Genomic DNA, 26549 nt, shown 5'->3' on the forward strand with positions numbered 1-26549 from the left:
TACCCGCAAAGCCCTAAGGTGAGCTTTTTCATGTATTTATTCCATTACAGCATAAATTAGAGTACATAAAAAGCTTTACAGTGATTTTTGCCTAGATATTTAAAACTGAACTGTTAATAAATACATCAGTTACAAATGTAATTCACCTGAATTGTGCACAGTGTCCGAAGCATTTGCATTAGTTAGTCTGTGATAAATGACAGTATCAATGTGGTCATTTTATAGTTTCACAAATTTGTTTAGGGTTTATTCACCACTAACATTAATGTTTAAGAGCCAAGCATGAGGTTGCTGCAATAAACTAGCTCACTGAAAAATACTGTATTTGTTTGAAATGTGCTCCAATTATGGAAAAAATATAAATAGGGAATTGTGTTTACTAAAATATTTTAAGACAACTGGCCATGTATTCCACACTGGCTAAAATACTACTTTTGGCTCCCCCATTATCCTCCCTCAACCATTATTTTGTTTGCTTTGGCTAAATATATGGTAGTTAAAAATAAATAAATAGAGCAGGAGACAAATTCACATTTTCTCCTATCTGCTGGATAAATACTGGTAACTTGTGAAACTGAGCGAGCCTCTAAAATACAAAATAGAATACTGATTCCTAATTCTGGTAAATTTACTCCAGCGGCTCCTACTACAATACTTTTCTTAGGCCAAAATGAATGGTGTGACATCAGGGGGATTGGACATTTCTGAGGGCAGAATTTGACTCAAAGAGTTTGTGGGCCAAATGCTGTTATCAGTTGTACTGGTGTAAATTAGTGGAATTATTCCATATTTACACTGATTTAACTGAGAGCAGAATCTGGCCCTCTAGGTGTACATACTACCCTAGTCTCCTACCTTTGGGTATTCACAGAATCATAGAATATCAGAGTTGGAAGGGACCTCAGGAGGTCATCTAGTCCAACCCCCTGCTCAAAGCAGGACCAATCCCCAACTAAATCATCCCAGCCAGGGCTTTGTCAAGCCTGACCTTAAAAACCTCTAAGGATGGAGATTCCACCACCTCCCTAGGTAACCCATTCCAGTGCTTCACCACCCTCCAGCAGGATCTGCCCAGCCTTAGATTAAAAGGTACTTTTCTTAGAAATTACTTAGGTCTACATTCTGCTATCACACCACACATAAGGCCTTTCAATCCACTGTGAGTTCAGTGCACAGAACAAAGGCAGGATATTATCCCTTACAGACAGATTCATTAAATGACTCACTACAGTTACTTGAATGGTACCATTAGGATATGATATAAGTAAGAGTTTCTCCTCTTTTCTTATGCTTTTATAACTGTACCAAAATCAATGTCATTGAGAAAAACTCAAACTAAGAAAAAAGTAACTCACTATAGAACTTCTGGTGTTTGTTCAAGTAACAAATGCTAGGTGTCACTATAGAGACACAAAGCAAATCAACCCAATGCCGAGTTTAAGCTCTGTGCTTGCAAAATGGAAAGAATCTGCGGAGGAGTCACTGGAATCAATGCTGTTAAAGCATGAAATGCAATAAGCTACTCATGAACAATAGATAACCAAAGGTACTGAGAGCAATCATTTTGATATCTAACCAAACAGCATAGGAGAGGTACAGCTTTTGTGTGAATAATTTATTCTTTTAGCAGTTGAAATTCTATCAGCTATTTACAAGGGATTTCATTGTGCATGGAATTCACATTAGCTACTGCACAACAGTTTTATTCATTAAACAGCTATGATTACCATCATTCCCATATTGTTTAGCAATTCTTGTGTTGAGCAAATAGGGATATTCTTTTGACAATTATTCCTTTGAATTGGTTTCAAGGTTTAAACAGGAGTTTTATAAACAGTGTTGCAGGAATTAAGGTTCTTTCTCATGTCATTGCTTGGCTCTCCGTCTGTTGCTAACTTTGCTTTGTAAGGCTTGCATCTTCATTTCACTTGGTACATTCATAACTTAATTTAGTACTGAAGATATAATGGGGAAAAAGTCACAGGAGACCTACTTAGGAAACATGGGGTAGAAAATAGGAAACCAGCTAGAAATGTCTTTACGTTACCAGAAAAATCAATCATCTGGCTGTGATTATGCAACTAGGGTATAAAGAAAATTCTATTTGACTGACTACTAATTAAAACCAGATTGTTTTTCACAGGGTAAATAGTGAGAGCACATTTTGGCCCAATACTATCATTCCTAGTCTGAATGAAATAGTGAAAATGTCTTCATGGTGTTTGTAGCACTTTTGATTTAATCTTGTTTATTTATTTTTGGTTGGCTTTGTTGTAAAGTGTATTTGCAAATATATTTTCTAGTTATAGACAGCAACAAATATCTTAATTATCATAAAGGTACATTTCAAATCTTTGCTAGATGTTTGTGGAATATCTTTATAAATTTAAGGTCACAGTGATTTCCCAAAACTAATCAGGCAGCATTTTCATAAAATACCACCAAATTAAAATGCAAAGGGGAAAAAAATTACAAACCTGATTAGCTTCCTCACTAGAAATGTAGTATAAATACTGTACTAGGTAAGGTATTCAAATACATAAACAATTGTATAATTGTACTATGAGATAAAACTGACATTTCAATATGTGCATCTGGTCCTTATATTGGTTTAGGCTCTGATCCAGCAATACTTGCACACTGCTTAGCTTTAAGCATGTGCAGAAGTGTTTGCAGTTTCTGAACTGTAAGCATTACCTGTGCTACAATTATATGAAAAATAATTCTAATGCACACAAATCATTTTTTCTTTAGCCTCACAGCTCTTATTATACTTAGAAGGCAATAATATAATTAGGAGAAAAATGCAAAATTGTATTTGTCCAGCTGAGGAATTAACTAATCTGTTAAGTGTATCGGCAAGTAAAAGATCAATATCTAACTTTCACTTGTATGCACAACATAAATTCTGACTGCAGTGTTAAATCCCATTCAACCAACTAGCATGCTGACTAGGCTAACATGTATATAGTCCAGTCATAAAGTCCTTGTTCAGGCAACACTTACAGTGACTTCATTGGGGAGATAATTTGACTAAAGGCTTCATGATTGCACCACTGGTTTCTAAATAGTATTCTAATCAGATCAACTGTATAAAACATCAAATAAACCATAAAGATAAACTCTGTGTCTTCTATCTGTCAAAATGATGTCTCATGGTAGAATCTGCTGCCTTTCTTTAGAACTAGCAATGAGATATAAGAATTCTACTGTTAGTACCCTGCTAAAATAAGATATTTTAATAAAACATAAGGATTCTTCTACTGCAGTTCTTTGATGTGAAGTTGCTATGTCTTTCTAGAATACTGAATACTCATAAACAATTATTTTCCATAATCAAGTGACAATTCCAGGCTGAATTAACAACAGCAAAAACACTGGGTCTATTTTAAGAAAATGGTTTCTCATTAATTACTGTAAAGCTAAACAGATTTGCTGTATCCTTCTATTGGATGTCTACATATAAAATGTATAAAATAAATGCAAGTGCGCTTTTTAATACAGCATGCCTGTCCAGAAGGTCTACACTTTTTTTTCTGAATAACATGATAAAAAGTATGCTTCAACTTCCCATTATATCATTTTTCTCCCCCCTAAATGCTGCTCCATAAACAATTATTCTCAAAAGATTCAGAATCCAAACAAAAGTATATGGTATCAGTATGAACTATAATTGACAAGTGAATTATTAATTACAACACTCATTTACCTCAAATAAATAAATCAGTCTCTCAATTAAAAGATAGGGAAATCTCAACATTATGCTAGTACATACGTATAATCAGCCTGTGTAGCAAACTCTCGTTTTTCTTGTTCTCCTGTGATAGCCTTGTTCTATGCTGGAATAGTCTCTTACCACAGGCTACTGGACATAAAATGTAATATATAAACTGAATGCAATCAGTTTTAAAGAATTCACATTTGGTTTAGGTTCATTTTCATTGATTTGCAGTTAATTAAAGAGCAGTGAAATACAAAATGTTTCCCCCAAAACTCAGTGGCATCCACAGTCATGTCAATCTGCCATGAACTGAACAGCTTTGCTTCCTGTTTACTAGAATTTAAAACTTCTGATAAAAAAGTAAAGCATTGTCTTTTACAGAAATTGTCACTTCTTTCAGCCACAATTCTGCTGTGCTATGGTAAATTGACTTTTCCCCTGTATTCCAAATATGAACATGTGGCAGGCATTTGTGTTGCTTAAAAACTTTAAATCTGGTCTCTGTTAAATCATTCGTTGTGGTTGCAGATCCTTGGGGCTACAGTGCCATGTCTTCCTTAAAGAATCTATTGAACCAAAAATGAAAGGATGCAATTCAGATGATCTCCTTACACTTTTCTAACATATGCACTGTTGAGTTTAAAGTAAACTGAATTCCTTTATGTAGCCAGCAGTATTCACAACTGATATCCAAAAGAGAAAAGAAAATGAATGGCAGAAGAAGCAGACCCTCTTGTGTATATATACAAGAGCAACACTATTATTAAATATTCCATTATAAGCTTCTGTTTTCAGGGATTTATATAACTCCAGGAGGAAAGGTCTTCTCCAGATTGGGAACTGGCCCACATTATCCCAAAGATTATCCTATTTTAGCAGCTTTTCTTTAATTTGCTTGACTGCTCACCAGCGCCAAGGAGTGAATTCTTCCCGCATGAAGCAAAGTAAAGATTAGAGTGGTTATAACCAGCAGCGGCCCTAGATCACCCCAGCCTTCTAATTCATGCATACCTTCTGAAGATGCCCCTAGTCAGGGGCTGTGGCTGTCCGGCAGGCCGCTGAGCTAGGGGCAGGCCCAGCTCCCTCTAATCCTGCCAGCTGGAGTAGGCCCCTGGCTAGATGTTTGCCATGCAGTGGTGGAAGGGCCCCAGACCAGCTGATGGTGGTGCAATGCAGAAACCAATCGCAGCCCCTTCCCGCAGTTGATCTGGCTGCCCTCACACCAGGCCCACTCAGAGCACCAGGGGGCTCTCTGGCTCCCCAGCTTTGTCTGGCTTCTCCGGCAGGGTGAGCACGAAGGGCAGGAGGACACCTTTAGCCTCGAAGGGGGCCTTGAGCAGCTCCGCATCGAAGCTGCCTGGCAGCCCCCCATCAGCCTCCACCTCACCGTCCTGGGCCAGGTTGAAGCGTAGGGTGCCGGCCCGGTTGACACAGTAGATGGTGCTGCCCAGGGCGGCGCAGCGGAAGGGCTGCAGGGGGCCGCTGCTGGGCCTCAGGGAGGCGCACTGGCTCCAGCGCTTGGCCACGGTGTTGTAGCGGAAGACCTCGACCCCGCCGGCCTGGCCCTGCTCGCCGCGGCTCCCGCTCAGGTCGAAGCGGTAGATGAAGCTCTTGAAGGCCACCATGTCAGCGGAACGGCGGCGGCTACTGTTGTAGGGGCACTCCTGCCACTCATCCCGCCGGGGGTCGTACTTGAGCAGGCGGTAGAAGAGGGAGCCGCCCGACACGTAGATCTCCCCGTTGCAGGTGGTGGCTTCATGCGCCACGGCGAAGGCACCCTTGGGCAGTGGTGCCACCGGGCTCCAGCGGTCGGCCCGGGGGTCATACCTCTCCACGGTGAAGAGGCATTCGCCCCCCACAGCGTAGAGGTAGCCATCCAAGGCCAGCAGCTTGAGCTGTGAGCGGGGCTGGCCCAGCGGCCGCACCTGGCTCCATGTGTCGGTGAGTGGGTTGTAGCAGAAGACCTTGTCAGAGAGACGGGCTCGCTGCTCGCCCGGTGCCGCCGCGATGCCCCCAGCCAAGAAGAGGTAGTTGTAGAGGACGCACATGGCACAGCCCTTGGCGTTGGCCTCCTCAGGCAGGCGGGTCAGCACCCTCCACTCCTTGGCCGCCTCCTGGTAGCAGTAGATCAGGTAGCTGCTCTCCTCCAACGACACCACGGAGGAGGGGCTCTGTGGCCGGCTGCTCTCCCGGCTCTGCGGCCTGCTGCCCGCGCTCAGCCTCTCGAAGGCATCGCTGACCTCGGCCACCAACAGGCACCGCTTGCCGGCCTCCAGGCGGCGCTGCAGGATGAGGTCCCGCTCCGCGCCGCTCAGGCGCCCGTAGACGGCGGGCTCCCGCAGCACCTGCAGGTAGTGGTCGCTCATGAAGCGGTAGGTGGCCTCCCGCAGCTCCGCCAGCCGCTGCTTCTTGGCCAGGCACAGCAGCTGGTAGCAGTTGTCAAGGCGCAGCTGGGCCCGCATGGCCTCAGCTGCGCAGTGCAGGGCGCAAGGCATCTGCAGCACGCGGGCGCCACTCACCACCTCAGCCAGGTTGTCATGGCGCACCTCACCCATGCGGGCCGTGTAGACGTAGTCAATGAGCAGGCGCAGTGCCCCGTAGCTAACCCCCTTCACCCGCAGGATGTCCCGGGACGAGCGTGCGCGGAAATAGTCGCTTTTGGCTGCCAGCACCGACTTGTGGGCTCGGATCCGCCGGCCGGACACTTCGATCACCAGGTCCGGCTCCTCTGAGACCGGCTGCTGCGGGCTGCTGGGCTGCGCTCCAGCCTGGGGACAGTAAGTGCCAGGCGGCGGCCGGGCGATGTCAGTTCCTCCCGCCTCCCCCTCCTCCTCGGACGCCGTGTTGTTAATCTCCCACTGGCTCTTCACCACCCGGCTGCAGGAGGAGGCTGCTCCAGGATCCTGCTGCGGGGCTTTGTCCCCTGCCCCAGGCGAGCTGAAGCACAAGGAGGAGCTGAAACCGCAGGGGGCTTGCAAAGGGAGCGTGGCGCTTTCCCCACCCCCACTCTCCTCTTCCCCCGCTGATGCGCTCCCTTCCATGGAGCCAGGCTGCTGCTGGCTGCCGTTGCTGCGCTCTGCTTCCCCCAGAGCTTTTGCCGGGGGCCCTAGCTGCTGCTCCGCTTCTCCACAGAGCCTTTTGGGACAGGTCTTTGCCTCACTGATATTCCCATCACCTGGATAAAGGACACAGGATAGGACTGAGTTTTCCATGGCTCTAGCAGAGGCTGGACCTGGCTAATGTCCGTCCCACCCCCCCACACACACACTCTCTCTCTCTCTCTCTCCCAGCTCAGCAGCACAGTTAGCCACCCCTTCGCCTTCCTCTTCTCCCCCCGTCACTTTTTCCTTTTTTTCCTTTGTGGTTTAAGGTTGAACGTTACTGTGGGTTTTTCTTGCTCAACTCTCCTTCTTGGCACATGGTCAATTTCAGCCTTGTTTCCAAGCCTGGACTCCTCTCACATGCTGACAGCAGAAAGGGGTGTGGTGGCAGCTGTCCCTGCAGCCAGTCACTGCTGAACTTTTGAACTTGACTAATTTCAACATTGTATAGATATCTGTAACAATACTGTGTTTGCTACACCTTGATTGCTCAGACTTTCCTTAAGTGGCATTGACAGATCAATGTATAGTAATAAAGAATCTCACTTCCTGTACCTTGGGGGAGTTTGATTTTTTTTTTCCTGGCGCAATTTAATTTTCTATGAGCCTTTTTCCTATTTTTTTCTTCAGAGTAAGCGACACGTGTTCTTTCACAAGTCAGAGATCATTCAGTTTTAACAGTTTTAATTTACCTGGATGTTCATATCAGCCTACGTGCATCTCCCAAGATCAGTCTGACTAATTGCACTGTTTTATTTCAGCTCAAAGAGGAGCTAAACATTTTCCTTGGACTTTCTGCTCTGAAATTTGCAGCAACAGGGTCAATTAAACATGCTGACGTGTGATTACATTCTGCAATTATTGCCCCAACCCCTGACGCTGTTGTGCTGGGTGGCATCCTTTTGTATTGTTTGTTCAATAGACTGTGTTGAGGAAATGTGATCCTTTAAGATTAGAGTCTTAAATATAGTTAGGTCCATAATTTATTCACCGTAAGCAACTATTTTAAAGGCAGAAACCAACTGCAGTTCTGAACAGTTTTTAAACCAGTCAAGATTTCCTTGGAAATTATAGGCTCCTTGAGATTCAAGAAGGTTTCTTCAGTTCACTATTTCTTACGGGATCCAATGCATTTCTTGTTCCTGTTTAAAAGAAAATGTAAAAAAGTTGATCAGTGTAAAAAAATAATTTTCAGTTTGTGGTTGTTATTAGAGCTTATTCCAGAGGAGTTTTGTACTAGTATAATTGAGTTTCCTTTAATGGTGGATAGTGCATCCTGAAATTTGATTATGAAATTGACTAAAATGAGGTTAATGCAAACCACAATTGTTGCAAAATAGGTACTAGAGAACTGCTTGATACAGTTATGAAAAAAACAAACAAACAAAAAGTAAACTGACAAATGTGTCCCCGACTGATGTAGGTTGCTGTGTAGTCCCATATGTGGATACATGAAGCATCCTGGGCGGGTTTAGGCTTCTTGCTCATAAGAATAAGAAATGGGTAGGTTCACAGTACATAGGTCAATACATGAAGTTTTCACTGGGAAACTGGAAGTCTGTGGGCCATGGTTGAAAGTTAGATTAGATTTCCAAACCACAACCAAAGAGATTTTTTAAAATCTTTGTTACATAAATGTAGAATTTTAGTTACAGCTTAACTGAGACATTTTTAAAAAAGGATTTTCCTAGGTTTTGTTTAAGTTCCAATCACTGATAATTATCATATTGTCAATAAATTGTCTGTGTTTAATTTCATATTATAGGGAGCTGCAGTACTGACTCCATAGTTTGTAACTATCTATTCATTATAAATTTCTATGTGACCACTTTCTATTTTCCTCATACACACTCATTTCTGCCCAAAATGTTCCATATGGTTTCCTGCCAGTAAGGATTATTTATTTATGGATTTAGTAAAATTTGAGGTAACTCAAACAAGGCATTTTGGAAACATGAGTTTGAAAACTATTTTAATGTTAGACAAGCCTAACTTACTTTGATTTTCTTTCTTGAAAATGTCATAACTCAAACACCACTTTGCCTAGAAACTCCAAATGTGAAGCTGCAGCTGGCAAACCCAGGCTGGCATGGATAATCCTTGTTTACATGACTAGTCTCATTTATTTTAATGTGATATGTGTTAATAAAAAACTATCCTGTTTATAAGGGCTTGAAGGACTGGGCATTCATTTTATTCTGTCCTCACCAAAGATTTGTATTGCCATTGAAGGCTTCTTTGAAGGATGGGAGATTAATATTGGAATTATTTGCTATGAATATTTGAACCTGTGAGAACTCCACAAGGTTTTAATGTAACTTGTACATTTTGATGGAATTTACAGATTTCAGAATCTCTGCATTTCTAGTATGGATATTTTGAAGTCTGGAGCTGAACTGACCCATCTTATGAACATAGTTTGCAGATTTCTTGAAGTCCAGAGTTGAACCTGGTAGACTGGACTTTATTGCCTTCTGAAGTTCATATAAGCAACTCATCTTCTCTGTAGTTTTAATTAAAGAAGAGGAGAAACAGAGGGCCTGCTTCTGCTGATCCCTAAATCCCACTGGAAAGAAGCAGGTCTTTTCTTTTCCCTGTCTGCTCAGCAACACACTAGATGCTTCCCTTCACTTCCCTAAGCAGCAGCTGATCCATTACACATCTTTGTAACTGGGAGTGCAAATGCAGATTTGCTCTGATCCTCTTCATCCACTGAGAAATCTGGGGAGCAGCAACAGACTCCAGTGGACTTGGGCTGCTGCTGTTTCTCCTCAGGTTTTCTCCACATTGGAGAAGTGACATCGGTGAATAAATGTAAGATATGTTTACACGTTTGTCATTCATTGTGGGAAGGGCATTTGATAACATGCTTCTATATACTCTTCATTCTTCACAATATTAAATTCACTAGGTAGTTGTTTTGCGTTCTAACCCATCCCAACATAGCCACGATGCTAAATCATGTTACGCCCCCAAAATGGCAAAGATCATACAGATTATGCTGTTAAAAAACTCTGAAAAGCATAGTCTTGAATGTAAGAAGGTTTTGAGATTTTTTTTTTTATGCTAACAATGTAATTGTCAATGAAGTACAATGAACGCTCTAAACAAATGAATGGAGCATTTTGCCCTGGATATGCATTGTCAATACTGCCCCTTTATAGGTCCCTGCAGGGCTCTGGGACACCAGCCCTTGTGCACCTTGGCTTGGGCATGGATAGTAGGTTCCTGAGATGCTAAGGATGCAATGGCCTTAACACCTTGCTGGGTCCCAGTACACACTCTACCAATTGCCTTCAATATCACAATCCGCTTAGGAGCCCAGACTCCCTGCTTTTGTGATCCACTCCTCCTAGCTTCCTATCCTCTTGACCTACATCTGCCATCGTGGAAAAAGCAGTCAAAGATTGACCATTAGCAGATTCCTCATACTATTACTGCTTAGATTCATCACAACAGACTCCTTCAAACAGCTTTACAGTCACAGGTCTACTACTAGATGTTGCAAGTACAGAAAGAGAGGGGAAGTTAAAGGAAGAACTAAAAGAATTAATATTGACTTTGATGCAAGATTATGGGTTGAATTTGAGAAGTGACCAGATAATGGTTACAAGCATGTACATATGGAAAAATGTGTTCCTGCTTAATACAACTCATTCTACATCCGAAAAGAAAACAACCAAATATTGTGTCCAAGTTGTAAAGAAGATGCCATTCAGAGAAAATTATGACAGAAGCCTAATGTCACTTGCTGAGACAATTAAAAAATGAAAAAATGAATGAAAAAGATGAGCCCTAAGACCCTTCACATATTCACACATGTTTAGCTCACCATTGAAACCTTGTTAAGAAAGGTTAACCTAACACTATCCTAGCAAACATTGTGAGAGTTTTAAAAAAAAAAATCTTCAGTCACCATATTGAAAGGATTGATGCCCCAGCTTCCCAATGACACTCGGTGAAACTTTCAAAAAAATTGTCTCTAGATTTATTTTAATCAAATGATTATCAGTATACTGAAATTTGTACTGAGCATTATATAGGAGGATTTAATCAATCATAGCATACATTTTACATAACAAAGGAGGGACTTGGCAGATTAGGCTGATGAGGCTGTTGCAGTGGAAATCTGCTGTAATTAACAACAAAATTGGAATCACACAAAGATAAATTTGGAAAACAATTCAGAGAAGCGATGGAACTTTTCTCTTAGCCAGCATGAGGGATCCCAAAATCATAGGTCGTGCATAGAACAAGAGAAAGCTGAAAAGTGGCTGATGGAATGTAAAACTGTATTCCATCCTTGTCTTCCAGCATGTAGCTCATAGACTTTAAGGTCAGAAGGGACCATTATGATCATCTAGTCTGACCTCCCGCATGATGCAGGCCACAAAGCCGTCCCAACCCCTTTCCCTTGACTCTGCTGTTGAAGTCCCCAAATCCAGTGGTTTAGAGACTTCAAGTAGCAGAGAATCCTCCAGCTGGCGACCCCTGCCTCATGCTGTGGAGGAAGGCGAAAAACCTCCAGAGCCTCTGCCGATCTACCCTGGAGGGCTTTGACATCCAACTTTTTATGTCAAATTGTAACTGATGAAGGGGGTTTTTCATTGCAACAAAATCATCAAGAATTATGGAAATAATAGAAGACAGCTGAATTAATAATTTTGTCAACTTTTAAAAGAAAACAAATGTGTTTTTAGCATTTTTCGATTAGTTTGGTCAAAGCTTTAAAATGGGATAGGTGCTGGAAAAGGAAGAAAGCTGTTTAAAGTATTTTGGTATCTATGGGCTGATACAGGAGTAGTAGGCTGGGGCCTCTAATATAGGAATTATATTAAATGGACTCAAGCCAGTATTTATTAGCTTGGGTTTGGCCTAGGGTGATGTAATGACAGCATGTTAATAGACATTGTAACTGCCAACAACCATGAGCTGCATCTACATGCTTGGCAGTGATACACTTGCGACATCCTGGATGTGTACCCATCAGTCTAGCAAACAGATATAAGATAGCTTGATTAAAGCAACACTAAGGGCACATCGATCTATCAGGGATCGATTTATCACGTCTAGTGTAGACGCGATAAAATCGATTCCCAATCGCTCTGCCGTCGACTCCGGAAATCCACCACAGCGAGAGGCGGAAGCGGAGTCGACGGGAGAGCAGCAGCGGTCGACTCGCCGCCGTCCTCACAGCCAGGTAAGTCGACCTAAAATATGCAACTTCAGCTACCCTATTCCCCCGTAGTGTAGACCTAGTCTTAGACTGCAAGAGGCAGTTTTTTGATAGAGGGAGAGGCCTTGTTCTAAGAGAGAGATGTTTTAACAACATTTTATAAGTAATATTTCTTTGTGTTGAACCCATGTAGCTGTTCTTTCATAGCGTTCAACTAGATGAATGTTTCCAATTACCTTTTGTTTTCTCTACTTTTCGAGCTGTGCCAATAAACTTTGAATCAGATTATCTCCTACATCAAGATCCACTCTATGCCAGGGAGCTGGTTACAGTTTTCTGAGTCACAACCTGAATTAGCTTCAACCCATACCCCAGAATAAATTAGAGCAGCATTTCAGCTTCTTAAACTGCTCTATTTTACATTGGCTGGCTGTGGTCCGCAATGGACAATACAGAGAATTGGCAGAGTGCACATGCTGTCTACCCACCCCAACATGTCTTTAATGCCAGGATAGGTAACAGTGAGTGATTGGCATAACATCTTGCTATGCCAGCTTTACACCAGCTGAATGCTGTCCTAGGCTGGGGGAATTTTCAGTTAGATAGTTTGGGCCACCTGAACAACCCGAAGTGTCCTGAACTGGAGGCGAGAATCTGTCTCTCATATTTAATTAAGGAGACTGTTAAATTGGGGACAGCCAATATAGGGACTCTTTGGAGAGAAGGAACCTAATTCTAATCTAAGAGAAGGGTGAGTCAGGAGCAAAGTGACTGCTTGACAGGCTGATCTAGGGCAAAGAAGTTTGCCGATCTCCTTCCCCAAGCTGTTTTGCGGGAAAGTTAATGAAGGCCAGTGTGGCAATAGGGAGAGCTAAAGGATGCTTGGCCGTTGTAGAACTGTCCAGTTTTTCATGGAACTTGTGAGCTATGCTAACTACAGTAGTCAGACTTATAGGTTCCATGATCTGCTTCTCATGAAACTAACAAGCTCTGCAGATACGCTCCATATTATTACTAACTTCTACGAGTCCTCTCAGAGAAATTATAATATTTGCAAACCTCTCTGTTTAGCTTCCAGAAGTTCAACTCTAACCTCTAATTTATAACTCCTGAATTTTCCATTCAGACTTATTAAAAGTAGTCCTGTGCATTAGTGCTTATTGAGGGCTATTGTATAAAACAAAATTGATGTTGTCCATGCAAACCACTTCAAATTGAGTGGACATAAATGTTAGGGGCTAACAAAAACAAACAAACAAAAGAAAAATGACTATTGTTTTTAAGTTGCATATCCTAAACAACTGTTTGTTTGATTAACCTCAAACTTTTGGAAAAAAACAAACAAACAATTTCTCCACTAGTGACAGACCCATGAGAAATTCCAGGACGAAAGGAGCTTTTTTCTGAAAATTGAGGGTGCTCAAAATTTGGCTTATAACAGAAATTCACTACCTTGCCCTTACTACAGGATGTGTTTCATAGAGTTCACAGGATTGTAGCCTCTCTCAAGTTGCTTATAAAGCTTCTTCATGACCTCTCCCAGTTTTATATTTTCAGAGCTCTTAATAGAAATGCATTCTTTCATCTAACAATTCACTTTTTCCATACAACCTTAATAAAGAAAATAAACTTTCATAAAAAATTCTCCTCTGACTAGAAGACCCCGCAAGATCAATTTCATACAGCTAGGAGCGCTTCCTCAGAAATTCAAGAGAAAAGGGAAGGGGTTATGGCAAAAACTGGTCTTATAATAGAAATATTGTCAAAACCTTAACTACAGAATCACTAATATGGCTGCATTATGAAAAAAAAAGTCATAGTGGCCATAAAAAAAATACAGGCTTTCCTAAATACGGTATTAATACGGATGAGAATTCTTACGAGAAAGATATTTTATTGAGTTCCTTTCCATATAAACTTTTCAAAAAGTGTGTAGGAAGGAAGCTCTCTTAAGAGCTCTCACACCATAAAGGAAATAATACACCTACACAACTGAAAAGCTAACAATTTTAAATGCAAATACTGTATCAATATAATTTAAAAGAAAAAATGTCTAACACAAAGAACATATGCAGAAACAAGATTTTTTAAAAAGACAACACATGATGAGAAAACCCTGGAGCTGCCATTTGTGTCACAAAAGTAAAACAGAGCAGAGTACGAAGGCAGAGCAAAAGGACACTGAATCTGTTAAAGCCTCTTATCTGAAATCTTTGCAAGCTCCAGGAGTGCCTGTCTCGCAGTTCTACATATACGATATGGTCACACATAGATAAATTTAAGTCTGGCCACTATTACTTTTTAACCATGTCTGTACATGGATACCAAAAATCATGCCAGATGATACAAAGCTGGATGCACTATAGTGACGTTATAGGATCATACTGGATAAGCAACTCAACATGAGCACCCAGTGCAATGCTGTGGCAAAAAGGGCTAATGTGAACTATGGACGTATAAACAGGATAAAGTGAGTAGAAGTATGGAGGTGATTTTACCTCTGTACACAACATTGGTTAGACTGATAATGGGCTACTGCATCCAGTTTTGGTGTCTGCATTTTAAAAAAGGGAGTTGAAAAATTGAAGAGGGTTCAGAAAAGAGCCACAAAAATTATTCTAGGTGTGGAGAAAATGCTTTTCAGGGATAGACTTAGTGCTCAATCTCTTCAGTTTATCAAAAAGAAGACAGAGGTGACTTGATTACCTTGTACAAGTACTTTAATGGGTAGAAAATATTGGGCATTAAGGGGCTTTTTAATCTGGGCCTAACAAGAACCAATGGCTGGAAGCTGAAACAAATTCAAATGAGAAACTAGGCACAACATTCTAACAGTGAGGGAACAAATTACCAAGAGAAGGGGTGACTTCTCCATCTCTTGATGTCTTTAAACCAAGACAGGTCCTTTTTTGGAATGCATGATTTAGGCAGACACAAGCTATTAGACTCAATCCAGGGGTAATGGTGAAATGTAATGGCCTGTGCTATCAGACTAAATGAGCTAGCGATTCCGTCTGATCTTAAACTCTATGAATCTATGTAGATCAGAACAGTCTACGGTGTACATATCAGCTAACTGTGATAGAACATTCAACTTAGGAGTTTTAATCACAGCTGACATGAAACTGAGTACATAAAGTTCTAGTCAACACTGTCTATTAAACAGTGTTAACGCCCAACACAATTGCTTGCAAATGTGTTCAGACAGGGTAAAATTTCACAGTATAGACAAGGTCCAAGAGAGCCATTTTGATAAAGTTAAGACCACAATACAGCAAGAGAAGAATTTTTCACTAAAATGTGTGAAAGAGAAATCCAGCAAATCAGCAGATTTCTTGCAGCCTTCAAAAAAATAAAAAATTAATAGAGATTCTGGAAAATCAAGTAAGAGCCGGGATTGGTTGTGCTTCCTAGGACTGCAGGAGCAACCAACCCTATTGCATTCTTGAAAAAGTAGGCCCCCTACACCCTAATATAGCAGATAAGCCAGTGATCTAGAGCAGTGTGCTCCATAGTTACTCTTAAGGCAAGATTTTGCCTTTGACATACCTATAGAAAGAGTACAGATTAAAAAGGTGAGCAGAATCTAAGAACTCTGACAAAGCACAGGAAGAACTATGATATTTACTGGCACAGAAATGCATAACAAAGAGGCAATCTGGGCAGGTGCTAAGAAACTAGAAGATATTCCTCCAGAAAACCTACAAAATCTGGTGCTTCCCAGCCTTAAGAGCAGGAACATAGGCTAAAAGGAAAGATTTTGTTCCTAATACAAAAGCTTTTGAAGAAGGGGATAGTGAAACAGCAATAAGCTTCCCAGCCAAACTCTGGGACTCAGAAAAGGAACTTGTTTTTTTTAAATGAGACACTGATTGGCTCTGATTTCTGGGCACACAAAATAAGGGATGCCAAAACAGGACAGAAATCACAGAGACCTAGAGTCTTGTATCTTCTGTCTCCTTCTCTGAGATCATGGGTTCCTTCTGTGCTATTTTTACATAAATATTTTTCAAACACAAGGTTTCCAAGCTATCTTAGCTGCAGTTAAAATAGTCTGTGGGTTCTAATTAGCTTTACATAATAATTCCAGATTTCTACAGATATTTCCCCTCCAAGAATTTTAGCTCTGAAGAAAGTTGTACTGATTTAGATGGAAAACGGAAAAACAAAACTTTATTCAGTAAATAAAGTTTTGGGGAAGACTGAAGAGTAGGCTATGGGGATGGTGAGTGAAAGTGTTTTTTTTATTCTTTGATTTAATGAATGAGCTAACTTGTTACCTGTATAAGATTTTTTTTTTTCCTGATGAGTGATTTTTTTTAAGTGGTATAAGTCTAATTCTTAGGGTACCTAGATCTTTTATATGGGGATTTTTTTATTGTTGTTTAAATAAATGAATAAATAAAAATAAATACGTGCCCAGCATTAACGCTGCACAGAGAGGGGAGAATTAGTTGGGCTGTGGCCCTTTGTGGTGGTAAAGGAGCCACAAAGAGGACATGAGCCTCTCAAGGAAGCTCACTACAGGTTCCCAGAGCAGCTATACCAGCAATCATAGAACTGGAACGGACCTCGAGAGGTCATGTAGTCCAGTCTCCTGCACTCATGGCAGGACTAAGTATTATCTAGACCAGTGGTGGGCAACCTGTGGCCCGTCAGGGTAATCCGCTGGCGGGCCGCAAGATTGTTTACATTGACCATCCACAGGCACAGCCGCCCGCAGCTCCCAGTGGCACTGATCTAGACCATTCCTGACAGGTGTTTATCTAACCTGCTCTTAAAACTTGCCAATGATGGAGATTCCACAACCTCCCTAAGCAATTTATTCCAGTGCTTAACCAACCTGACAGTTAGGAAGTTTTTCCTAATGTCCAACATAAACCTCCCTTGCTGCAATTTAAGCCCGTTGCTTCTTGTCCTATCATCAGCAGTTAAGAAGAAAACATTTTCTCCCTCCCCCTTGTAACAACCTTTTATGTACTTGAAAACTGTTATCATGTCCCCTCTCAGTCTTCTATTTTCCAGTCTAAACAAACCCAATTTTTTCAATCTGCCCTCATACATCATGTTTTCTAAACCTTTAATCATTTTTGTTGCTCTTCTCTGGACTTTCTCCAATTTGTCCACATCTTTCCTGAAATGTGGCACCCAGAACTGGACACAATACTCCAGCTGAGGCCTAATCATGGCAGAGTAAAGCAGAAGAATTACTTCTCATGTCTTGCTTACAACAGTCCTACCAATACATCCCAGAATGATGTTCGCTTTTTTTGCAACAGTGTTACACTATTGACTCATATTTAGCTTGTGGTCCACTATGACCCCCAGATCCCTTTCTGCAGTACTCCTGCCTAGGCAGCCATTTCCCATTTTGTACGTGTGCAACTGATTATTCCTTCCTAAGTGGAGTATTTTGCATTTGTCCTTATTGAATTTCATCCTATTTACTCAGACAATTTCTCCAGATCATTTTGAATTATAATCCAATCCTCCTAAGCACTTGCAACCCCCCTCAGCTTGGTATCATCCGCAAACTTTATAAGTGTACTCTCTATGCCATTATCTAAATCATTGATGAAGATATTGAACAGAACCAGACCCAGAACTGATCCCTGCGGGACCCCACTTGTTATGCCCTTCCAGCATGACTGTGAACCACTGATAACTACTCTCTGGGAATGGTTTTCCAAGCAGTTATGCACCCACCTTATAGTAGCTCCATCTAGGTTGTATTTCCCTTGTTTGTTTATGAGAAGGTCATGCGAGACAGTATCAAAAGCTTTACTAAAGTCAAGATATACCACATCTACCGCTTCCCCCCTATCCACAAAGCTTGTTACCCTGTCAAAGAAAGCTATCAGGTTGGTTTGACATGATTTGTTCTTGACTGTTGCTGACTGTTACTTATCACCTTATTATCTTCTGGATGTTTGCAAACTGATTGCTTTATTATTTGCTCCATTATCTTTCCAGGTACAGAAGTTAAGCTGACTGGTCTGTAATTCCCCGGGTTGTCCTTATTTCCTTTTTTATAGATTGGAACTATATTTGCCCTTTTCCAGTCTTCTGGAATGTCTCCCGTCTTCCACAACTTTTCAAAGATAATTGCTAATGGCTCAAATATCTCCTCAGTCAGCTGATCCTAACTAATTTTCACTGGCATTCACTATGTTAGCCATCCAATCACCACCAACCTTCTTGGTGAAAACCGAAACAAAGAAGTCATTAAGCACCTCTGCCATTTCCACATTTTCTGTGATTGTTTTTCCCCCTTATTGAGTAACGGGCCTACCCTATCCTTGGTTTTCCTCTTGTGTCTAATGGATTTGGAGAATGTTTTCTTGTTACCCTTTATGTCTTTAGCTAGTTTGATCTCGTTGTGTGCCTTGGCCTTTCTAATTTTGTCCCTACATACTTGTGTTATTTGTTTATATTCATTCTTTGTAATTGGACGTAGTTTCCACTTTTTGTAGGACTTTTTTTGAGTTTCAGATAATTGAAGATCTCCTGGTTAAGCCAGGGTCTTCTCTTGCCATACTTCCTATCTTTCCTACGCAGTGGGATAGGTTGCTCTTGTGCCCTTAATAAGGCACAAGAAAAACTTTGAAAAACTTACAACTGTCTTCAGTTGTTTCAGTGTGTTGCCTCAACTCACCTCCACAGGAGGCATTAGTGCAGGACACATTCTGAGGTGGGTCATAGGTACATTGGGCAGTGGTTAGGGCATTTATAGGAGCCATTGCAAAAGGGGTGCAAATTAAGATGGCCTAATTGCATTGGGTGCCTAACTAGCCCCTCAAAGCCAACTGCTCTCAATCCCTGTGTTAGCCTTAGTTCTAGTTCAGAGGTGAATCTGGGCCTAAGGGAGAAATCTCACACTTGGAAAATTAATTACAATGTATAGAAAAAACTTATGACTAACAGAACCCCAGAGTTTATTCGTCATCCTGAGCTTTAGAAATTCTAGATCTGTATTTAATATCTTGTTTTGGGAAGGTATTCTATGCATGGGAATATACATAGTCTCCCAGCATGTAGTACATTTTGCACTACTATGAGCCTCATATCTAGGCCAAAGATCATGACTTCTTATGTGTTTGTTCAGTGTCTAGCACAATAGTGTTCTGATCCTAATTGAGTCCTATGGGTCCTACTGCAATACAAACAATAAGTAACAATAATAAACAATAAAAATAAGGAAATTTACCAATATGAAATGCTACAATCTGTCCATTTTTTCTTGCCTTATGAACATAGGGCATCACTTTATTTTGTTACATATGTACTAAACCAGTAATACTCAGACTATGGATCGCGAGCTGCCAGCGATGTGTCTCTGGTGGCTCTTTGCAGCAAACGATATTAAAACACTATGTTATTTAATTATTAACCAGACTAAGTTATTAACCAAGCAGTATGCTTTTACTATGTTATTAACCAATTGTAGTTGAGAAAATAATAATACTTGGTCAGTAATTTTGCTGTGAAAATTATATATATAAATTCATACTATTGTCGCTCTTTTGGATAATGTTGATCAGTAATTTGGCTCTTGAACCACTGAGGTCTGAGTATCATTGTATTAAACAAACAAAAAATATACAGGAAAAGTCAACATTTTTTAAAGGACATAAATGGGAAATACTATATATATATAAAAAATTCCTTAATGTACAAACCTAAATTAAACTAATAATTTGCTTCTGATATAGCACTTCAATTACATTCCCAACAGCCATAAAAGTGTCTTACTGATTGGGGGTGGGGGAGGTCTGTTATTTTTGTAATTCTTTAATGTTCAAGACACTATTGGGTCATTTGCTTTGTTTGGATTTTTCTTTCTGCTGACTTTGCAGCATTGTGCTTTTCCAAAATGCTTTTCAGTTTCCTTTGGCCAAACCCACAGGTGGTAAAAACAACAACGTGCCTAATGCGTATGCAACTTTTAAGAAAAAATAGTGCCAGAGCAGCTTAACAGTTTATTGTTCTTGTCCACTGCACTCCCCAGCTGCAGGAAGTGTGTTCTGAAGACACTGGGACAGATCCAAAGCTGTAGTAAATTGGCATCACTCCATTGACTTCAGTGGAGTTATGCTGATTTACACCAGCTGAGGGTCTGGCCCATCACATCTTGGGCTAGGATGGGGGGAAAAAAATCACATTTGTTGACCTCATAACAGCAACACATGGTGAAGCCAGAGGCAGTTTGGTGGCCAAATTCAATGGTGTCAGAGAAACCTGCAGGCTGTCAGCTCTGCTCTCAACAGGAGATGGGACTGTATTCAACAGCAACTCTATAAGTGAGATTTAACAAAATATGAGCCTAGTCCATCTGGCCAACACAACTGCAGGAGTGGGGAAAAAACATCATAAACATTGTATTGAAATCTATGTTGTTTGCATTCCAGTGAAAGTTTACCACATACAAAGAAGGCAGTCGTAGGCTGGGCTGAGGTGGAAAACAGAGTCTTCCATGAAAATCCTAATATTTACAGGGTCTGATCCTGTGAGTACCTGGGCCCAGCTTCTCAAAGGTATTTAGGTACCTAGAGTTAGATGCAGAAATACCTTTGAGGAGCTGGGCCTTGATGAGGATCATTCCCACTGACTTTAATGGGAATTCCATATGCTGAATATGGATAGTCAAGAAAAGGGTATTTTGGCTATACTGCCTCTTATTTTTCTTTTTAAATGATTTTAATCCCTGTTTAGATTATGATTTACTGCTATTTAACTGCTTGCCTGATTAAAAAAAAAAAATCACTCAATTTTCATGCAAGGGGCCAGATTGACAGCACTGAAGACTCATAAATATATAGGATTAAAGATCAGAAGAGACCATTGTGATCATCTAATCTGATCCCTGCATGACACAGGCCATAGAATTTCACTCCATAATTCACTTCTGGATGAACTAACTGAAAAAATTTTCTCTTTATCTCATAGACTCATAGACTTTAAGGTCAGAAGGGACCATTATGATCATCTGGTCTGACCCCCTGCATGCCGCAGGCCACAAAACCGTCCCTACCCTTCCCTTGACTCTGCTGATGAAGTCCCCAAATCCTGTGTCTTGGTGACTTCAATTGGCAGAGAACCCTCCTGCTAGCGATCCCTGCCCCATGCTGCGGAGGAAGGCGAATAAAGTGTTGTATAGGCCATCTTTCTTGATTCCTAGCTGAGCAAATGAACTTTCTGTCAAATCTAGTCCAGGGGTTATCTAGACAGTGACTCAGGAAACATGGGTTCTATTCCTGGCTCTGGCCTGCCTGGTGACCTTGGGCTGCCCCTCTTTCTGCCTCAGTTTCTCCAGCTGTAAAAATGGAGATAATGACACTGACCTCTGTTGTAAAGCACTTTGACATCTACTGATGAAGTGCCATGTAAGAGCTAGTTGTTGTTAAGATTCATTATCTTGGCGATCTTGTATTCAATATATTTTCAAGGGATTTAATGTCAATCAGAGCTACCCTGGCATTGTCCCTGGTTTGGACCCAAACACATATCAGCACACATTATACATAGACTGTGGGTACATAGCAGTCACTCCCCTTTCCCACTCTTATCACTTCCTTAAAGCAGAGGAAGTTATGGCTTTTAGACAGTCCCCTCTGAGAGGTAGTCTGACTTTGGTAGAATATCCCAAATGACTCGTGTATCTAGTGAGTTTCCATAACACCCTAGTGAAGAATTCTGTATGGCTGTGGAACTAAAGCAGTGGTTCTTAACCAGGGGGACACATACTCCTGGGGTACACAGAGGTCTTCCAGGGGGTACATCAACTCATCTAGATATTTGCCTAGTTTTACAACAGGCTACATAAAAAGCACTAGCGAAGTTGGCACAAACTAAAATTTAATACAGACAATGACTTGTTTTATATTGTTCTATATACTATATGCTGAAATTAAGTACAATATTTATATTCCAATTGATTTATATTATAATTAGATGGTAAAAATGAGGAAGTACACAATTTTTCAGTAATAGTGTGCTGGCACACTTGTATTTTTGTGTCTGATTTTGTAAGCAAGTTGTTTTTAAGTGAGGTGAAATTTGGGGTATGCAAGACACATCACATCTAAAAGGGGTACAGTAGTCTGTAAAGGTTGGGAACCACTGGACTAAAGTGTGAACATTCTGGTAGGTTTGGAACAAATTGTGAGTGTCATATGTGTGAATCAACATAACAGAATAGAAATTGCTTGTACAAAGTATGTGTGTATATTTATATGAGGGGAAGTTGCTGTATGTGGCATGTTTCTTTGTGAAAGGCTTGACAGATGCTGTCCCTTTGGCTAAACTACTAGCTTGTGGAATGTCACACCCAAAAAACTAACACATGACTGTCCTTTTGTTTCTCACAGAGGCAAAATTTGTAACTCTATAGCAGTTTTTTTTTGCAGTTTGTGCAGTATTGGTTATGTGCTTTGTACTGATGGGCAATAGATATATGTTATAAACTTAACTGTGATCATTAGGGTATGATAATTTTGAATATATAATGTATAAAGTTATGTGTATGTTGTATAAGATATTTGGACAACACTTTTCTACAATAATTGTTTGGTTATTACCATATTATACTGGCCCCATCCTGTAGCCCTTACAAGGGCAAAACTACCCATAATATCCAAGGACCATACCTGAGTCAGGCCTGAGAAAGGACTGCAGGATCATCCATTACGTCTACAAAAAAATTACTAAGGATCCAATCCTGCAAAGATAAACACATGTATAACTTCGCACACATGCACAGTCCTTTTAATTTAAATAGGACTGAGCTACTTACATGTGTAAAGTTACACATTTGCTTATGTCTTTGTGGGATTGGGGCATAAAAAGTCTATTTTGGATTGGTCAGTCACAGTGAGACATCTGGTAGATATGAAAATGCTTAATTGTAATCCCATATATAGGAGAGAGAATTTTATGTACGTGTGACACAACTAGGCCAAAAGTGAAAATTTGCCTCTTGCTATTGTCTCTTTAAATTAAGCACTAGAACCAAATTCTGCTCTCAGATATGCACATGTCAATGGGAGTTGTGCAAGGGCAGACGTTGCCTTATATGTTGCGAATTTTCTTCGACTTAAGTTATTAAAAACATTTTCACATTTTTTTCATGCACCTTAAAGTGACGAAAAGCGGCATTTACATTTCTAATGTTAGCCTCTTCCCCACACCTGTTGCTCTGCTTGTGCCAAAGCTAAATGCTAGTTTTGTCATTATACTGTTCGTAAGTCATTTTTGGGAACTGGCATTTTGATTTTCTGTTTCTAACTATCAGATCTCAGAAAAAAATGCACCATGGACTGTGAAAATAATTATTTTTCAAAAAAGAGAATTAGGGATGTTTGTTCTCTGACAAGAACAAATTGTGATAAAAATTGATGCAGGGAACCCTAAACATAGCTGTTGATGGTACTATAAAAAAAAAAAAAAGACATAGGAACTGTAATGTTCCAATATGGCTAATCAGACTGAATAAAATGAAAAATTAGCTGAGGGATCTAGGTATATACATTTCTGTTCATTGAAAAGAAATAGCTTCCTTGATTGCACTGCTGCAGAATCTCCATAGGCATAAATGACATGACAGCATGAATCAGTTTCTGATTCAATATCATAAGAAAAAAATTAGCTTGATGGTGCTCTACATGAAAAAAAATCTACTGACTTCTATGGGCGTAGGATTGGCCTCAGTCTTGGCCTCTTACCCCAATTCTTAGGAGGCAGCGACCACTAATGAAATGCCCTATTGCAAAAGACAAGCCTGGGAGCTTAAATTCATAACTTTGTTAGACACTAAAAATCATGGACTCAATAAAGACACTGGATTTAAGACTCATTACAATGATCTATAACCCACTAATCCTCCTTTGTCCTGTGACTGCAGAGGTGTTAACTGCCCAGTTCACCTTGAAAGGTCTCTTATGTGTTAACTCCTTATGCTAAACAATCTGTCCCCCCTTGTATTTAGCTGTGATGCTCTAAGTACCTTTCCCAGACCTGAAGAAGAGCTCTGTGTAAGCCTGAACTCTTGTCTCTCTCACCAACAGAAGTTGGCCCAACAAAAGATTACCTCACCCACCTTCTTTCTGAATGCAACAGGACCAAAATGTTAGATACTACACTGAGCATGCTCAGCAGCTTTCATGGATTTGGGCTCTCTACTTTAACTGGATCCCTTTCTCTGTAAACCTAGGACAGTTCTAAACACTATAATCTTACTTTATTATAGGGATTGTTAATGGCTTTCATTAAATAGGCCTGCCAAATACTTGTGACCTAATGTTTATGCAAGTTTTAAATCTATCTACATTAAAAGCTTAAAGGGTTTTGGGTTGTAGAAAAAAATGGCTATTTTTTGTTTGGTTTTTGTTATTGTTTTTATATGGGAAAGTCATGTGAATAATACACTTGCAGAAGAAAAACGTTTGTTAAAGGAACCCATCTTTTCACAATGCCAAGACCCAGTTCCACCAACCATACCCATTAACTCATGAGTATAATCATTGCCTTCAGTGGCACTATTCACAGCAGGAACATTTACTTACATCAGAAAGGGCTGGCAAGATGGGGTCCCAATACCCTTGGTCTTATGAGTGTTTCCTATCATAGGACTCCATTAGTATTGGATAGCTGGAGGGCCCCATTGACATGCATTAGGATTTCCTAATTAAAGAATGAATAAATGCTATCTGAGGGGCACAGAGAAGGCAAGGGAAGAACTGGAAGAATTTTACTGGCAGGAAGAGGGATATGCTGGCCACCTAAACCATGGAATAAATATGTCTTAATAAATGCCAAAGAAGATTTTGTTACTCACAGTAAATATTTCACTTATTTCTTTTGGGACATTGTCAATTTGTGAAATAACAAGAGTTCTTTAGCTTTGTAGACAGATGAGACAGAGAAAAGGATATACACATTGATCTATATTATTGCCTTTGCATGCCACTGTGGAAAAGCCCTCCTGAATTAAGTTAAAATCATAACCTTTCTGTAGTTTTAAGAACTCCTAATATTAATTTAATTTATAGTTTAATAAAGTGTATTGCTTTTTGTTCTGTTCTATAGGTTTTTAGAGTAAGATTTATAAAACCCTATTGGTTTCAACTCTACTAAATTCTGTAGAATTCTTCCTGAGGCGTTACCTGCCATGATGTTAAGTAATATGTGTATGCATACTGAAGGCTTGTACCATTCATGTGATTTGAGTAGGTTGGGCAAGTGTTCAATAAAAATGAATGATGGCATCTACTATTATGCTGCTGTTAACAGGCTTAAACATGACTGTAAAGGTGCTGAGTCATTCAGATTTCTAATAGGTCAGCAGGAGTAAAGGCAAAAAGGAAAAGTGAGTGTGTGGGAGGTGGGGGGAACGGATCTTAATGTGGCTTACTAGGTGAGAGCAGGAGAAGAGACAAGAAAATATGCCTCTCCATACGGGAGCATGCTCAGTGCTGCTGCGGCCGTACTATACAGGGTAGGCAGTGAACTGGATTAATCAGGATTGACAGAAGAGAAAAGCATGATTAAAACTGACAAGAGTTCCAAATCTCCATTAATAAACACATTTAGCTTGTTGTCGGGTGCTTTAAAAAACACAAATTTAGGAACAAATTCACAAGGTTGTTTCTTAATTAACTGTTGCATGGTGATGGATTTTTGTAATAAAAAGTCTCCGAGGACCCTGCACAGCAGACAGAGAACATGCTTTGATTCACACTGAGTGAACAATTTACTCCTACTTGAGATCCTTAGAGCAAGTGCATCATTAACATTACGTGGGGAATTAAGTTCTCCATCCAGCCTCAAGAAATCCGCCGGAGGGGGGAGAGAAAAAGGGCCCAGGAGCTGCCAAACCCATCCCCACGGGAATGCATTTTCATTCCTTATTACAACCATTAGGTTTGACTCGCCAGCAAGGACCGCTTGGGCTCTACACCTGAACGGGGCAGCTGCCACGGACTGGGAACGTGACACCTTTGCATAGTGGGGCTGTGCAACACAGGGCTAGCCAAGCGCTTACCTCTGGGCAGCGGGGACAGTGTCACGTTAGCGCCTCAGCTCTTCGGGAGGGTTGGTTCCGCGTGTCCAGTGCCTTGGGGGGCCCCTGCCTGGATCCGGCCCCAGCTGCCGCAGCGGATCTGGTCAGTTTCAGCCCTGAGCGGCGGGATAAGGCGCTTCCTAAGGCCCTGCGTGAGTCAGTCCCAACCGCACCTCCACCTCTCCTCGCTTTAGTGAGCCAGACAACGCCGCGGGCCAGCCGAGTGCCAGGCCGTGCCAGGAGGCATCCCTTCGCCCTCCCTGCGGTGTCCTGCTCCGGCCACGGCTGCGGGGGGCGGGGATCGAATTTGCAAATGCCTGAGCAATATATACGGCAGCCCGCGCTCTGCTGCGGTTCCTTTGCTCTGGAGCTAGCCGCCGGCCGGCAGGGCGGGGAGCGGCTCTGTGGCAGCGCCGGTGGGTTAGGTGCCGCTGCCGCTCCGTCCCCGTGTGCACACAGCGGGGATCTGCACGGCTGCGCCCGGCTGGAGCTGCC

The 26549-nt window shown here is 41.1% G+C and overlaps 1 protein-coding gene across 1 annotated transcript; it reads right to left on the reverse strand.

Moving 5' to 3' along the window:
* KBTBD11 (kelch repeat and BTB domain containing 11) lies at positions 1-26549 on the reverse strand. Its single transcript, XM_054023125.1, has 2 exons — positions 26037-26549; positions 1-7964 (listed from the first exon to the last, which is right to left on the reverse strand). Exon 2 carries the CDS (start codon positions 6931-6933, stop codon positions 4954-4956), a length of 1980 nt encoding a protein of 659 aa, XP_053879100.1. The 5' UTR covers positions 6934-7964; positions 26037-26549; the 3' UTR covers positions 1-4953.

The sequence above is a fragment of the Malaclemys terrapin genome, chromosome 3 (assembly GCF_027887155.1).
Source record: "Malaclemys terrapin pileata isolate rMalTer1 chromosome 3, rMalTer1.hap1, whole genome shotgun sequence".
Classification (NCBI taxonomy): domain Eukaryota; kingdom Metazoa; phylum Chordata; order Testudines; family Emydidae; genus Malaclemys; species Malaclemys terrapin.

What these genes read in the sequence shown, in the direction of transcription:
- KBTBD11 (XM_054023125.1), bottom strand. Translation starts at nt 6,933, where the DNA reads ATGGAAAACTCAGTCCTATCCTGTGTCCTTTATCCAGGTGATGGGAAT.